This window comes from Sarcophilus harrisii, chromosome 4, assembly GCF_902635505.1.
Source record: "Sarcophilus harrisii chromosome 4, mSarHar1.11, whole genome shotgun sequence".
In the NCBI taxonomy this organism is placed as follows: Eukaryota; Metazoa; Chordata; class Mammalia; order Dasyuromorphia; family Dasyuridae; genus Sarcophilus; species Sarcophilus harrisii.
In genome coordinates, this window is record NC_045429.1 from 137,094,308 (window position 1) to 137,112,526 (window position 18,219).

At 35.1% G+C, this 18,219-nt stretch overlaps 1 protein-coding gene across 3 annotated transcripts in view; it reads right to left on the reverse strand.

The window, feature by feature from the left end:
* The window catches only part of SCAF8 (SR-related CTD associated factor 8), a 96,058-nt gene extending 78,109 nt beyond the window's left edge, over positions 1 to 17,949 (reverse strand). For 2 of the 3 annotated variants that reach the window (XM_023503298.2, XM_012549425.3), the window contains exon 1: positions 17,700 to 17,949. In XM_023503298.2, the coding sequence (XP_023359066.1) occupies positions 17,700 to 17,729 (30 nt within the window). In that variant the 5' untranslated portion in view covers positions 17,730 to 17,949. Of the gene's footprint in view, positions 1 to 12,285; positions 12,350 to 17,699 lie in introns of all 3 variants that reach the window. The other variant, XM_023503299.2, reaches the window with a different exon arrangement.
* Positions 17,950 to 18,219: the final 270 nt, after the last annotated feature.

Genomic DNA, 18,219 nt, shown 5'->3' on the forward strand with positions numbered 1-18,219 from the left:
CATTAAAATGTATATTTTTGTCTGTAACATGGTTACTGGCATAGTTTTCCACCCACCTAGTACGATAGTGCCTATTCCTCCTTCATTAGTAAGCATTTAATAAAAATCTGCTGACTAACTCTAGTTAGTATTACCTTGAACAAGGTACCTTCCTGGGCCCTCAGTTTTCTCTTGTATCAGATGAAAGGAGGTTTAATTAGCTAACATCTAAATTCTCTTCTAAATAAAAAATTTAAGAAAGCTATAGCTTCCTAAGTTTGGTTTGTGATAATGAGTTTGAAGGGCTATTGAAGTATTCAGGCAGATTTCTGACAGGCAGTTAAGTTAGGTCTGAGACTTGGAATGAAGTGCTGAAGTGGTATTGGAAAGACAACTTTTGTGTGTCATGAATCTTTTCCACAGTCTGGTGAGGTCTATGGATCATTTCTCAAAATTCTTTTTTAAATGTACAGAATACACAGGATTACAAAGGAAGCCAAGTACAGTATCTGAAAGATAATGATCAAAATATTAAAAATTTGTGGATTCCATGATATGAATAAAGAAAGTCAAAGCTTTAGAACAATGAATTCAACAAAGAAGAGAGTGTTAAAAAGAATGAAGAGGAGATCCCTGAAAAACTCCTGGGAAGAGATGCCAAACAAGGTATAAAACAACCAACAGAAAGGTAAAAGAAAAACAGGAAAACACATTAATAACTAGCATTTATATAGCACTTAATAGTTACCAAACACTATAAATATCATTTCATTTTGTCCTCATAATCTTGAGAGACATTTGTTATTACTATGCCCATTTTATAGTTGAGAAAATTGAGGCAAACAGAGGTGAAGTGACTTGCCCGAGATCATGCGGATATAAGTGTCTGAGGACAAATTTAATGCTTCCAGATCTAATACTCTATATGCTCACCTATGAGAAGAATTCAATATAAAAAATTCACAGGAGAAAAATTTCAAAAAAAAAGAGGTTGATCAGCATTTTATCAAAACCCAGAAGTCAGGCAAAATGAAGACAGAAAAAAATGTCATTATACCTGGAGACTAGGCCTTTGCACGAACAAGGATATAAGGGTATAAAAAGTGAGAAAATAAGCAGACTACAGCAAAATATCTTCTAGAGGAAGGAAAAATAATGAAGAGGACAACACCTCAAGAAAAGAGTGAAAAATGTGATCACTGCTAGCAGGGAAGCTGAGGCTGGCAGACCACTTAGACTCAGGAGTCTTGAGCTGCTATAGGGGCTATTCTTAGAATGTCCACATCAAATTCAGCAACAATACAGAGAGCTGGGGTAGCCAGATGGTGCAGGTGATAGAGAATCAGCCATGAAGTCAGAAGGACCTGAATTCAAATGCGAGCTCAGACACTGAACACTTCCTAGCTATGTGTCCTTGGGTAAGTCGCTTAACCCCAATTGTCTCACCAGGAGGGACGGTTCGCTTTGGAAAGGAAGGGCATTTCTTCCTCTAGTAAGGACACTACATTTGGATAGAAGAAATAAATAAGCATTTTCAAAGTACTGATCATCAAAATAGACTATCCTAAAATTTTGTTCTCTCCCCAAACCTCACTAACCTTACCATTCTCTTCTAAAACATGGACATGAATTTATGCCATCTGCTCAATATTACTAAAAAGCTTGCTGCCCAAACTAAGTGAAATCTTCATATGAACTGAAGCATTTTTCATGTGTGTGTGTGTGTAATGAACACACACACACATTCTCACTACTTTACAAACTTCAAGTACTTAAATTGTAAGATTATGCTAGGGGAAAATGGGAGATTTTATGTGGATAGAAGAGAGTAGAGTAGGCAGAAGAGGAGAAAGAGAAATGGTACATTATGTTTTAGGAGGCGGAAAGTCATAGCTTAGACTAAATTGTTTTCAACTTTATGTATTACTGGAAAGAAGACAGAAGATTTGAGAAAGCCCCTAAGAATACACTTATGTTTCCATTTATCCAGCATTATCCAGAACAAAATATTCTGGCAATTTTCCAAATAATTTAAACATTCCTTTAAGAACTGAGCAAAAAAAAAAAAAAAAAAAAATTAACCCCTTTAGAGGGGAAATTTCCAAAAACAGATCACATAATTCCCTACGCCAATACACTGAACCTAATTAACTGGTGAGCCAAAGCAACTATTCAGACTAAATGTTGTACTACAAAATAATTCAGGAACTAATGAAATGGTTAATGTGGTTCACTCCCATAATAAAGCACACATTGCTGCACTTTTCTAATATTATTTTATATTGCTATGGCTTCTCATTATTCTCATGTTTGCGACAAGTGTCAAAGCCCTAATCCTTTGCTGATTTCAGGAGGAAATGAAGGTTGACAGACAACTAAGTTAGTAAATATAACCTACACATATGGGTTCTAATCTCAGATCCACTATTAAAACCTGTGCAAACTTGGAAAAGGACTGTGAGGGCCTAAGTTTGCTAATCTGTCCAATATGGGAATTGGATTCTCTAAAGATCCTCTTTTAAGTATGAAATCTATGACATTATAATTGTTTTCCTCAAAAGCAGATAGTTTATTTAAAAAAATGAGAGTATCAGGCAGCTAGAAAATTGCAGTAAATAGAAAGAAAATGGCCAAAATGAGAAGCGCTTTTAACAATCAATCATATAAACTGTAAAACCAAGACATCTCAGAGATAAGGATTCTATTCCAAAATGGGTTTTCATTAAATTTAACACAACTTCAGCATTATAGTTGATTAGTAGCCACATTGGTTCATGGTATAGGGTACACAGTACCTGACTCATAATAGGTGCTTAATAAAACCATTATAGATAGTTTGGGCTCATATTTTATATAAGTATCCTAGGAAAACATTAAGCAAAATTTTAATCTGCTTAGCAACAATGATGTAACTTACTTATTCTTTAAAACATTTAACTCAATATTTTGGAATAATTTTAAAAAATTTTAAATTATTATTAGATCCTAAGAATACTAAATTTATAATTTTTAAATTTTAATTGGGAACATAACCAGATAAATAGTCTGGATGTACATATATATTTACATGTGTGTACGTATACATACAATAATTATACATGCATAATTATAATCATGCTTAGATAAAAACATAAATGAGTGATCATGATTACATTCTTACATTCATCAAACACAGGACACCAGAAGAGCATCTTATTGATTTTCCAAGAAAAACCTCCCAGCTGAGAGGTCTTCCCAGAGGGCACAGAGTAGCAGGAACTACTCATAGCTTAAAGGAGAAAAGGAAATTCTATGGAGTAAGCAAATGTTAATAGTTTCACCTCAGAAAAAGATAAAACATCACCAGTCATGCTTTGTTGGTTCCCAGATTACATACTGAAAACACAGGCTGGTATAGAAATTACTACTGCATAAATAGGTGAGAGTGATTTTTCAAAAACAGTAACTTATCAAGTAATAGTTAGAAGCTCTTGTGCCAAAGTAAATTTAAGTTGGATGGAAAATAAAACTTCAATTTTACTTCCTTGATTTGATCTAGATTTTAACACCTTTTTTTTTTTAATACATATCTATTTATTTTTGCAGACATAAAACCCTAATTTTTAACCATTATTAAGACAAATCTCATAATAAATGCAAATGACCATGCCCTAAATTAAGATTTAGGCACATTCATTTTAAGTACTAACCCAACACAAATTTTCAGACATCAAAAATAATTGGAAAAATCCTTAGGAATTTATTGTACAGATAATTATAATTATTCTAATAGTTTATTGTCTAAGAAAACTTGATTCCACACTAGTGGGTTAAAATTTTAAAATTTTAGAATTAGTAACAAAATAGTTTTGACCTCATAGATCCTCTAAAAGGGTTACATCCCTGAACTAGACTTTATAAAACAATGTTATCTACACTGGTGGTTCTCAAATTTTTGTTTTCAGTATCTTTATCCTATTAAAAATTATTGAGGATGTCACCAAAGCATTTTTGTTTATCTGAGTTATATTTATAGACATTTATCATATTGGAAATAAAAACTATTTTTGAATCTGTAGATCCTCTAAAAGGGTTTCAGAGATCCCCAGGATTCTCTAGACCATACTTTGAGAACCACTGATCTAGACTAAGCAATTACCAAGTAGTTTTTGTCTTTCATGGTTCTTTCCTTCAACAGAAGAGGCCTAAAAAATATCATCATAAAAGATTTGGATAAATTAGTATGTTGTTATTTAAGAAAGAACAATCAAGGCTATAAATTTAATAATTTTGGGGGTTGGAACAAAAGCATAGCTAATTAAGAATTTATTTTGAAAATAACTTCTTAAGACGTTTATAATCTTTAACAAAAACAATCACTGAATTTTAAGCAATAACTATAATCTTGTGATTTAGTTACAGCTCATTTATTCTAAATGCCTACTACACAAACTGAAAATCTATGATATTAGGAAAAGGTAACTAGTCTAACTGGTTTGATTAACTTTAGTATTAGCTATTAAAATTGTTTTGCTAAGAAAACCAATAATGTAAAGATATAGAGCATTGTTTACCTATTTAAGCTAACAGCTTTTAAGCCTCTAAGATACAACAATGAACATCTTTTAAAAGTCAATCCTACATTTAAAAAAAATTTGACATTAGAATTCTATAGTTTGATTCTTTGACACTTCTAATACAACTCATTCTCTTCTAGTGACTGAAGAACTTTCTGAAATTAACATTGGTCAGTTTGAAACTGCATTTCTCCAAAATCATTTGTACATGAAGTCTTTTTTTACTATTTAAGGATAAACCTTCCTTTATTGGTCAATTCTCCCCCACACATCCTCTACAGCAGGGGTCCTCAAACTTTTTAAATAGGGGGCCAGTTCACTGTCCCTCAGACTGTTGGAGGGCCGGACTATAGTAAAAACAAAAACTTTGTTTTGTGGGTCTTTAAATAAAGAAACTTCATAGTCCTGGGTGAGGGGGATAAACGTCCTCAGCTGCCGCATCTGGCCCATGGGCCGTAGTTTGAGGACCCCTGCTCTAGAGATATACATGGTTAGGTTTTACATTTAGGCAATGTGGTCAAACATTATTCTCTGAAGTCACTAAGCAGATTTTCCCTCAAAATTTTAAAAAGCAGCCAAATGTTTAATTCTAAAATAAGATGAAAATGAAATAAAATACAGAAAAATTTTCAATTAAGACTACATATTTTGACATAAATCTGTCAGGTTTCATGATGAGTACTGCACACCCATGATGCAATTTATAATAGTAAAATTCTAACTACAGAAGATTTAGAGAAGATACATTTCCAACATGACAGGAAAAGCAATTTATTTTTCCTTTCATGGGTATAAAGTCTAGACCTGATACTTCATTAGTGTAGATTACTCAGGATGAGACAGACATCTTCCCACTAATGTAAATAGATACCTTATCTGTCTTATAGAAAAGAGCATTGAGAGGTTAAGCGATTTGCTCAGTCACAGAGCCATTGGATATCAGAGGCAAGAGTTGAAGCTACATCTTCCTGGTTCCTCATCTACCCAGTTCTCCGTCTTCTATAACATAGTGCATCAATTTTTCAGAAATTGAAGTTTTACTTTAATCTTTAAGGAGACCTGTTAGCAATATGCTATTTTTATGATTTCAATGAGCTTTAGAAATGTCACATCATCTAAAACACAATTTTCTTCTTCCATTTAAAAAAACTTGAACATTAAGATTAAAAACCACATATCTTCTTTGAACATATCTCCTTTGAAAATAAGCATTTTCAAATAGTATCCATAGCATACATAATGAAAAGCTCTAATACATCTACATTAATTCAAAACTTATCATAAGCATCTAGGAAGATAATTTTTTTAGTCAAAGAAAATCAAATGCATGGCAACCTCCCTTTATACACAAAGTGAGAGATAAACTATCAAATCAGTTAGCCCTAATGCTTTCATTTGTTGTTAGTCTTTTCACTCAGATTTGGCTCTGCTTGATTCCATGGACCATAGCATACCAGGCCCTTCTATCCTCCCTTATTTCCCAAAGTCTGTCCAAGTTCATGTTTGTTGCTTTCATTACACTATCATCTCATCCTATGCTGCCCCTTTCCTTTTACCTTCAATCATTCTCAATGTCACGGTGTTTTCTAGGGAACCCTTCTTTTCATTATGGCCAGAGTATTTCAGCTTCAGTACTTCCAAAAGAGTAGCCTAAATTAACTTTAGAATTGACTGATTCTGTTCATGGAACTCTCAAAAGTCTTCTCCCAACACCTTAATTTGAAAAAGTGTCAATTCTGCAGGTACCTGGCTTTCCTTATAATCCAAATCTTACAGCCATAAACTACTAATGGAAAAACCACAGCTTTGACTATATTTTGTTGGCAAAGTGATGTCTCTGTTTCACACAGTCCAAATTTGTCACAGCTTACCTTCCAATGACCAAGTGTCTTTTAATTTCATGTCTGCAGTGAACTATGAGCCCAAGAATATAAAATCTGACACTTTCCATTTGTTCTTCATCTATTTTGCCAGGAAATGATGGAACCAATTGCCATGACCTTCGTTTTTTTCTAAAAACACAACAATTTTTTAAGCACAACAATACTAAACCTAATATCAAAGATTCAATCCCTTTACAAACAAATTTATTCCTTTCTATTCACAACAGTGCTTACCTAACTAGTGAGTCCAAGTCAGTAACACTTCTTCCTCCTCTCTATCTCAAGGCATAAGACAATCATTCACTACCAAACACCTGTGCTAAAAAGACCTGCAATCTCTCCCTATAGCCAATAGAAAGAAATTTCAGAGTTGGAAGAAACCTTAAAGACAATCCAATTCAACCCATACAGGAAAAATAATTCTTCTACAATATATTCAACAAGTGGTCATTCACACTCTCCTTGAAGAATCCCACTGAGTAAAAAACTCAGTATTTCCAGGGCTGCTCATTCTACTTTCAGATGGCTCTAATTAATATAAACCTAAATTAAATTTCTTTACAACTTCTACCTACTGTTCTTATAAAACCTGTTCACATGAGGCCTTTCAAATTTGAAGCACCTATATTATCTCTAAGTCTCATTTCTGGGCTAAACATCTTCAGTTTCTCAAAGTCATACGACATGGCATGAATTTAAGTCTCTTAATCATCTTTTTCTGGACTTCGGGCTAATAAAAGTCCTTCCAAAATATAGCATCCAGAACTAAACACAATAATACTTCAAATATATAATCTGATCCCTCAAATCCATCCTTCATATTGAGATCAGAAAAACTTCTCTTATGGATAAGATCACACTGGTGTTCTGATAATAAATGTCAGTGGATCCATGTTGCCAAACAACTCAAAACTCCTTATTCTGGTATTCAGAATTAGAGTAAATATATATTTATTAAGCACCATGCAAATAAATACATGCAAATTAGGTACAAAATAAATAAGGAAAAAAAAAAAAAAAAAAGGATAGACATTTGAATTAAGAAGAATCAGAAAAGACTTTCTATAAAAAGTAGGATTTTACCTGGGACTTGAAGGAAGCTTTCCGAGCAAGTGAAAATGCCCAGAGAATAGGGATGAAGTTTGTTGCTGAAAGAAGAGCAAGAGAAACCAGTCTTGTAAATAAAAGAATATGTTGAGTGGGGTAAAGATATGAAAGAATGAAAGAAGTCATGTAGAAGCAGCTTATAAGGGGTTTTGAATGCCAGAATTTTTTATATTTGTACCTTGAAGTGATGAGGAGACACTGCATGAGGGAAAAAAGGAAGGGAAAGGAGAAGGAAGAGTGCTGGAAGATTACCCTGACATTGAGGGGAGGTGGACTAGAATGGGGAGAGATTTGCTACAGGGAGACCAACCAGAAGGCTACTAGAAAAGTTCAGGTGTAAGGTGCTAAGAGACTGGATGGTAGCAGTGACAGGGCAAAGAAGGGTGAATTATCAACAGGCCATGGCAAGAGACTGGACTTGGGGGACAATGAATGAAGAAATGAGGATGACACTCAGGTTTTGACCTTAAAGAAATGGAAGAATAATGAAGTTAGGTAAAGGTAAAGATTTTAGGGGGAAAATGAGTGCTTTTTGGATAAAGCATTTCAGAACATCTAGTTGGGAGATGTCTAATAGGAGACTGGAGATAGGAGACTAGAGGTCAGCAGAAAAGTTGGAAATAGATATGTAGACCAAGAAACAGCATCATAGAGAAATAACTGAATCCATGGAAGCTGACAAGGGCCAACTGAAATATTATAGAAGGAGAAGAAAAGAAAGCACAGGCCCAAGCCTTGAGGAACACTCATGGTTAGTAGATATCACATGAAAATCCAGCAAAGGAAACTAAGAGCACTCAGACAATAGGAAGAGAACCAGAAGAATAATGTCATGAAAACCTGAGAGAAAAAAGCATCAAGAGAATGATCAACAGTATCAAAAGCTGCAGAGAGGTCAAGAATGAAGAGTGGTAAAATGTCATAATATGACGTGGTAATTAAGGAAATGATAATGACTCTGAAGAGAGCAGTTTAGGTTGAATTATAAAATTAGAAGACAAACTAGGGAAACCATGAGAAGGAAGGCTCTCTACAACCAGGCACTAGCTCACTTTTCTTGTCTTCTATTATATTCCTCTCATCAAAACATTCTCTACTCTAGGCAAACTACAGTGCTCTGTGCACCCTAATCCCCAACAGTGCTTCAGAATTCTCCAGTCTTCATATCCTTGCTCATACTGCTCCCTAGCCTAAAGTATTTCTTTCCTTTGCACCTAATCATCCTTTAAAGCTCACTATAACAGTGGGATCTTTCACAAAGCATTTCCTGATCCCCATCCCCACTCAACGTTACAGAGCACTTATCCACCAGGACAAAAACTTAACTAAACTTTTTATGTCTACCAACAAAGAATAGTTATTATCTGCACAGAGTATTCACTAGATGATTATTGTTTTTTCCATCCAACACTGGATAAGATAATGTGCATGGATTACTGAAAAACCATCAATATTACTGGAAACAGCACTGAAAGCTCATAAATTATTAGCACTATTGTAAGAGGAAGGACAAGATATTATAAACTGAATCTATTACAATAATCTCTACTAGTGATCCATATCTTTCACTGAAATTAAGTTTTGTTATAGTGCCACATTAATAAAAAAATCTAAATATGGTATCTAGAGAATCCATGAAAAATAACAGCATTTATATAGTACTTGGTTTCGCAATGCCCGTTATATCTGTTAATTCACTTGATGTTACAACAATCCTATGAGGCAAGTATTATTATTTCCATTTAAAAATGAGAAAACTGAGGTTCAGGGAAGTTATGTGAATTGCTCAATCACAAAGCTAAAAAGTACATGGGGCAGAATTTGAATCCAGGTCTTCCTGATTCCAAGTCCAGCACTCTAGTGTGCCAAAGTTAGAAAAAATAATTAAAAGTATAATTTCTCCTATTAACTTTGCCTCTCTCTTTGCCTGTTGTGTTATCATGAAAAAAGCAACGAGGGGAAATACAAGCAAAGACTTAATTTGTTTTTTTTCCCCCTTCCTTTTTCATCAGCCATAAGGAATAGATTAATCAGGCCATGCCTGAATATCCTCATTCATTCAGTCACTTTCAGTCCTACCTGACTCTCCCTGACTCCATTAAGAGCTTTCTTGGTAAAGATACTGGAGCAGTTTGCATTTCCTTCTCCAGCTCAATTTACAAATAAGGGAATCGAAGCAAACTGGGATTAAGTGACTTGTCCAGGATCACACAGCTAGTGTCTAAGACCTGATAGAAATTCAGGAAGATGAGTCTTCCTCACTCCAGGTCTGATGCGCTCTCCATAACACCATTTAGCAGCCCTGTTGTCATCCAAAAAGGAGGGTTACTGGGATGATTACAATAAAAAGTCAAAAATCGCTTTTTAAAAATACAAAGTACCAATTGGCCAACATAAAAAATACTTTTTAAAAAACTAAAAAACAAGATACTTAAATAGAATGAATTTGAAGGTATTAATTGTAGAAAAGTATTTATAAATGAACAAATTTAACATTTATCAAAACAAGGTTGGAAATAATTTATTATCACTGCTATGCTTATTATGACTTATATAGTAGTTCTGATCACTGAACCATCTTTACTAATAATAATAATGATATAGATGGCTTGTTGTAGCCAAAAAGGTCAAGATTATTTAAGATCACAATAAAAATTAATGTTTTAAGACACTCTGGACTTCATGATGATATTGTATCCTATCAAAAATTATTTCAATAATAAGTAACTAATTAAAAGTTGAATTTATTTTATAACATTGGGATCATTCAAATATTACGTGAATAACATAGAATTATAACATATAGATAATAGTAGATATAGCTATTACTAGCCAAAATTTCAGCCTTCACATTCATGTTGAAGTTCAAAAATAGTTTACTAAGATTTATCTCAAATATAATAAAAACATTTCCAAGGTTTCTTTTAACCCAGTGCTGGACCTATGATTTCATCTGTGAAGGAAACTTTCACTAAGAAAACCCCTCCACCAAATGCAGATGAGTGACACACATCCATTACTTTAAATCCCTGAATCAACTAGAAGTAATTTGCCTATAGCCATATAGCTAGTGTCTAAAGAAGACTTGAATTCACATCCCTTGCCTCCAACACTAGACTTCTATCCACTATGCTTTTAAAGGTTAGTATGCTGACCAAATTCCTTGTAACACTTGAAGAAACTAAAACAAGTCTAAACTACATTAAATTTAATCTAGCACTTCATTCTTCCAAACTCCTAAATTAGCCCACCTTAACACTTGGATATAAGAAGTACCCTCATTTATTAACAATATCTAGCATTGACTTAAGACTTTAAGGTTTGCAAAGTGCTACATTCTATTTCATTTGACCTTAATTTCACATGTTAATTGGAAGTATCATTCTTATTATTTATAAATACACAACATCTCCTGAAGCAATAATTTTATATCACTGTGAGGCTTCAAAAAATATCAAGTAAAACTATCCCTTAATATACTAAGTGGTGGTCATAAAATACAACTTTATATAATTTACTTGACAGCTCTCCCTTAAAGCAAAATAGTGTCCCCAATACTCACATTTATTGTCTAGTATCCCCCTACCTGGTCCCTAAATGGGACATGCCAATGAAGACATTATCTCCAATGGCAGATTGGAAGTAACAATACAGTATGTTAATATATTGGGAGTGTCAAGAGAGATTTATGCCAACACAGAGTAGTGGAAATAATGCCATCAGCACCAAACAATAAAATATCTCCTATCTTATAGTAGATTCCTTAATTGACAAATAAACTGGCTCTGGCATACTCATTAACTCCACACAATCCTAGCAAATAAGGGTGAAAGGAAATCCAATCTCAAATAGTATTATGACCACCCTTTTCAATCAAATGTTAAAATTAAGAATTATTAAAGCAAAGAATGAATTTGGTATATGTGAACCTGAAAATTTCTCAAAACTCTATAAATCCCATGTTTTTAAGTGACATACTACATATATTCCCTAAGTTTAAAATTATGCAGTCATATTGCCATGTAATAGAAAATCTAAAATCATTCCTTGACAAAATTTTTAAAAAATAAATTAGAATGATCTAAAATAAAACCATCAACAAAAATAACAAATGTAATCACAATAGTTCTCTACCAATGAAAATTTTAATTAAACAGCTTCCTATAGGAAAATAGTAGTTCATTGCTAATTTTTCTCATAAGCATGCCTCATCACAATACTTGTGGTACAGTGTGCTTTTCTGTAATAAAAAAATCAATACTTCAAACAACTCTTTAAAAAAACAGGAAAGGTGCAATTTTAGGAAATAAACATTTCCCCATCCCTTCACTGGATTTTCAAACAGCTTTACCAGTATTAGATAAATGTAATACTGAAGTGAACTTCAATAAGAAGTCTGACATCTTTGCAGATTTTCACCAAAGATAAAATGCATATTAATATTGAATATCAAACAACTAAATGAACAGTAAAGTTGTTATAGAAAAGAATGCAAGCAGAGAGAACAAGTATTTGCAAGTATTCACATATCACTATTAAGTAGCAATACTCTTCCTGAATTTAGCCCATATTTTAAAAAAGAAATTACACAACAAATTTCCTGAATATCCTCCCCTCAATTGTTGTTATATTTAAGTGATAAAAGTTAGAGTCTTCCATTTCCCAACTATTGCCCATATAAGTAAAGTACCATCTTACTACTAGTTCTAAACCCAACATTTTCCATATGGTCTGCCTTATGTGGGTTGCATTGGTCTTACTATGCTTCTCGTGTCCATGCTGCTGGAAAAAGCAGTCTGTACAAGCAGGAGTAGAGGCACAATCCTGAGAGAGAGGAGCAGAGAGAGATGTTGAGAAAATAAACCTACACATTGACCTCACCTAGGAGTTCAGGGGGCTCAGCCAAAGTTCAAGGACATAGCCATATGAGCTAGAAGTAAACCCAATGGCAGTAAAACTAGTTTTACAAAGAGAAATCTAAAGTTGTCAAAAGCAACATCACTCATTCTCAATCAGTATAGAGGTCCTCCTTTAATCCCTGTCACCCCTCCCCCAAAAGATACTAAAGCTGTACTGATCTGGAACAATGAGTGAATGTTACAGTTAATCAATTATCTTGGTATGCAAGAAACTACCATGTGCCTTATTTGGATAACCAATTTTTAGAATTTTAGAATGCAATAAAATACACTTAACATGAATTACGTTGAACACAATTTAATTTTTCTTGCAATATTAAGGTGGCATTTAAGGACCTTACAGTATTTCAGGATCTTTATCTAACAATTATTTTATTGCAAATGGAGCTATAGTGGCAGAATTGAAAAAGTATTTCTGGTTGATAGAACATTATAAAAAATTTTTTACTCCTTATAAATTTTATGCTGAGGGAAAAAAACCACCAAAAACAAAACAAAACAAAACAAAACTTCTGACCCACGAAAGAATAATGTATTAAAATCTGAAATACAATAAAATCCTGTTTTGCAGAACCACTAATTAAATGGAATTTAAATACTCTAATTTCAGAAAAGAAAAATTACCATTTAAACTCAGGAATTCTTTACCAACTATTATCCGGAATTCTTTTAACTTCCAGTTTCAATACTCTATCCCATTCTCCATGTATTATCCCCCCCACCAAAAAAAAAATTTTCAGAATAACTAAGGTATAGAATTCACAATCAAAGAAATAATAAAGTAGTATATTTTCAAATCAAAGAATCTTCTAATAAGAAAAAGACATCTACTTCAAATTTTCATTTTGCAGATGAGAAAAGTAAGACCCAATGAGATGCTTTGACTCAAGTTACAGAGCATAGGATTGGACTATGGTTTCTTGAACTCAAATCTAATTCTTTTTGGATTATACTACAATGTAGAACTTTTTTTTAGCCTTCAGCAAACTAGAAAAATCCATAAGCTGGAATCATTCCATTCCCATGTCATTTTAATAAACATGCTGTAGACTCATGAACTATAAATGAAATTAAGGAAAAATGCAATGATTTCAAAATTTCAGTACTTCTATGAATTTTTTCTACATATGCAATATTAATGCATAACCTACATATAAATTTCATGTTCCCTAGCAGGTAAGTTCATTGTTGTTGTCCATTTTTTCTATCAATTCATTTCATGTCTATTAGCTCTCCCCAAAGTCAGATGTAGTTACTGTCGTACCCTGGAAAAATACCCAAAGTAAAGAAAGACACAGGGCAGACTATGTTTATGGAAATGGAGATAGGGTATAGTTTGGGCATAGCTGTGAAGATAAAGACAGCAAGGCAGTGGGAAGTGAAAGGGAAATATCATATGCCATGATGGTTCTCAAGTTCATAGGCCTAGAAATAACCATAATATTAATCTGTCTTTGATAACTTAAAGGTCCTAAAAGAAAAAAATCCTGAAAAATCAAAGAATCCAAAGGGCCTCAGGGATCTTTAGATTTTGTCTTTCAGATTAAAATAAATGCAAAAATAAAACCAACTTCCAGACACTTCTAAAATGTTTCCTAACTTATATAAACCCAGATGTCTTACACCTTAACCAAGACTACAACCCAGTATACTAAAAGCAGTGAGAAACAAGGAACAAATAAAAACAGCAAAAGATATAAATAGATGAAATTGAGCTCACACTATCTTGGAAATCCTCCTAGGAACAAAAACTCAACAACTAGCTACCTTAAAGCTCTAATATTCGAGGAAGTAAAGGTCCTGACTAAGCCTACCCAACTCATTCAATTAGTCTTATACTTTAAATGGCCAGAACTGTTCCACATATACAAGAGTTTTCCCACAATCCTAAGAAATGAAAAGCAAATACCATACCTTTTTCTTTTACCTTCCCACCACAATAACTTGCACCTAGTTAGTACTATCAAATAACATGTATGCATACAACCATGTGTATACACACAGCTCTGTGTATGTGTGTGCTCTTGTGAATAAGCATACAGATGTGTGAGCAATGCATGTGCATATATATGTAAAAATACATATAGCCATGTTATATCATCAGTAATCAAGAAGAATCTTCAGAGACCATAAATTCAAGTAGTCCCATATGCGAAACACCTTTGAACAAAAGCCTGGCCCCCAGATGACTTTCTCATCCCATTGCTACAGCAATAAACTCCCCTAAAAACACACCAACACACATACATACATACACACATGCAACTGTTATAATGGCTCAATCAGATAGTGGATTATAGAAATCATTTTGCTCACCAACTTAGCTAAAATATTTTGACCCTACCTCATATCAACTTGGAAAAAGGACTGGGGGGAATGTCTCTTACAGAACAGCAATTATTAGAAATTTTAATTTACGTCAAAACTAACTAATATCATAGACAATGATAGACCAAATGTTGGGCCTCAATACCATTTAAAGACAGGATAAATAGGAGGAGTTTACCAAGTGCCTCAAAATAAGAATATATATCCTACCATTAGTTGTGAATAAAGAATAGGTTATTCTTTATTCCAAGAGTGTTAGTATTCTGTCAGACACTGAAAAGACTGGGAAGCAATGTAACTATTTTCTATTTTTAATTTTCATTTTATTTCATCTACAGGATTTTAAATCCAAAATAATTAAAGTTATATGCCAGTTTATAGCTAGAGATAAAATTCTGACCCCTAAGGTTCTACACCTTGCACTGCACTCAACCACATTTCTTTTGTCAAAACTTGACTGAAGTCATAAAATTTATATTAAAAGAAAACTTTCTAAAGTCTCAATTTAAAGTAAAACTCTCAATAAATAGGTATCTTCCAAAGTAACATTTTAAAATGTGTGTGTGTGTGTGTGTGTGTGTGTGTATAGGGAAAAAAAAGTTAAAAATTCACTTAACACAACTAACTTTATTTTTACAGTGAAATTTATCATGTGTCAATAACAGTTCATGGAAACTGAATTCAAATTCAAGGAATAACAGCAGCCCCTACAGTTTTCAATAAAAGAAATATTTTTCAAATTTATAATACTTTGTTACTCTGGGACCAGATCAATTTTTACTCTTAATTTTAAAATTCATCCAAATTCAATTTTATCTCATTTTCAAATGGAAAACAAAAATTTTTAATATTTTGTTATAAAATAACTGTACATAGGTTGTAAGAGATGCTTTGAAATCCTTGAAAATGCTAGAGATCAAATGTCTCATCACTATTTTACAGCTACACTGAAAACTTTTTATGTTTTAAAGGTCTGTTCTTGACTTGTCCTTATAAGAAATGCAAACCATTTAGTTAAATTTATTATGTAAAGAAACCCACAACCTGTGTAAATCTTTTGAGACCAACTGGCAATCCTCACACATCTATGGGCACATTATTTTTATCCTATCTAGGTGAAAATAAGTGAAGGGAGTTTCAGTAAATTTTTTCCCCATCCTTAAAGTGATATTTTATATTGCAAACACTAATGAAAAACTGTTTAAAGCTATTGTTTCTTGCCTCAACATCTTAAAATATTAATAACAGTATATGGTATTTGTATTTTTCAATCGATGCTTTCAAGGCTTTACCTAACACTACCCAGTGTCGACTAAAACCTTCTAAATATAGGTGTTCACATTAGATAATAATGAACTTGGGAAGAAAATACTCAAAGTTCTGTGATTAATAAAATTTTTCAATTCCTCCAATCAGTGAATATAAAAATCTATCAAACTGTCAATTTTTGACTCAGCACTTGCACATAAGTGATTAAGGAATACTTGTTGACTTGAAAAAAATTTAATTAGGAGCAACTCCCCTCCCCCCCAATAATTCCATTACACTCTATCTTACTATGGAAAGACTGCTTCTACAAGAGTTATTTTCATTTTTGCTTATTTTCCTAAATGGACAAAAAAGCATATTTTCCCAATACCAAATGGGAAAATTTTAAAAAGAGGAAACAATGAAAATAAACTAAGCTGTTAAGGTCTTTTTAAGTTCCTTTTACTTAAAATATAGAAATGAGTGGACATATAGGTTAGCATTAATATTACGGAAAATGTTTGCTTTACTTGTAACATGTAACAAGTTACATGTAGTGATAGGAATTAAACTCCTTTCAAAATAAATGCCAAACTAGGCACCTAAAAGTGGACAAGGTGCAATTTTTTTCACATACACAGATCTCTTGATGTAGCATGTGATTTTCATGTGCATATATGTAAGCAAAAGCATCCAAACTTATATACATATTTATTTGAATTGGTACATTTCCTAGTATTTTTAAACAAAAAGCTTGCCTTTAATTTTTTTCTCCAAGTTTAATTATAACAGAAAATCAATTCTTCAGGAATCTAACCAAGAATTTATTCAGATTAGCTGAATCAGTAAAATAGATAATGAAAATGCCACAATCCAAGTGAGCCTGCTCAGTTAACAGTCACATAAGCTTTAGGTACCATTGTATCTGAGGCACCCCCTGTGAGATGCCTCTACTTTCTGCCTCAGCATCCTCCTCCCTAGATGGCACAGTGATACACAGGCCGCTCTCACCATTTCCGTATTAACTGTAGTGTGTGTGTTAGGGGGTAGGGGATAGAGAAGGAAGAGAAAGATTGAAGGGATTGTAGACTAACCTCTCCTCCCTATCCTCCATCCCATTTGCAGGGTTCTCTGGGTGGTACGTTACCTAGTCAACAGCATCCCAGTAATAAACACAACGTGTAATGGGGCCACAACCGATCGCCACCCCCGTGATAGATTCAGTCGATGCTTAAAGTAACCCCCCTGGAAAGTCAATCCCTTTATCTAGTTTGAGCCATCAAGATCCCTGGGGCCCTTCCTGAGCCTGGTCCTAGGGAAGGGCGGGGGAGGGGAAGAAATCAAGAGAGGAGAGCGGAGAATAAGGATGGCAACGAAGAATTAACTACTAGAAACGAACCCCGCCAGTTTTAGGGGAGCGTCGGGTACTTTGGTCTCCACTCCAAACCCAAGGGCATTTAAGTGGACGCGCCAAAGCCTCCAGCCCTCCTCGCCCCCCCCCCCCATCCACCTCCCCGACCCAGAGCTCAGGGTCCCTCCTCCCACCGAGGGCTGAGGGGGAGGGGCGGCCCAGGCACCCCTCTTCTCCCTGTCCATACCCCTTCTGCCCGGATCCCCACCCGCTGCCCTTTCCCGTGTGGGGAGGGGAAGGAGGCTGGGGACCGGCCTGCCATACGTACTTCGCTGTTGAAGGTTTTCACGGCCTCCATGTTGTCGGTGCGAAGGCCCCAGCGCACGGTGGCGGAAGAGGCGGTGGCGGCGGCCTAGAGAGAGGCGACTGGGCCAGGGGCCGCCCAAGGGAGCGGTCGAAGACGCTGCGGGCCGGGGTGGGAATCGAAGGGAAGGGGTGGGGGTGGGGGGTCGGACTCCCTCAGGAACGGCGAGGCCTCGGCATGGCCGCTGGGACGAGCGGAGCTCCGGGATGGGGAACAGAAGCGCAGCCGGGGCGGGCGGGCGGGGGAGGGGCCGAGCCGCCGCGGCTCCTGCTCTTCTCCGCCCCGCGCTTGGCCTCTCTTCTCCACCCTCTACTCCCTCCTGATCCCCACACTCTCCACCCCCTTCCACCTCCTCCTCCTCCTCCTCCGACCGGCTCCCGCTTCTCCTCCCCACCGCTCGGGACACAGGAACCAGCAAAGGGCGGCGGCGGCGGCTGGAAAGGAGGAGGAAGAGGCAAAGGCGGCGGCAGCGCTGGCGGCGGCA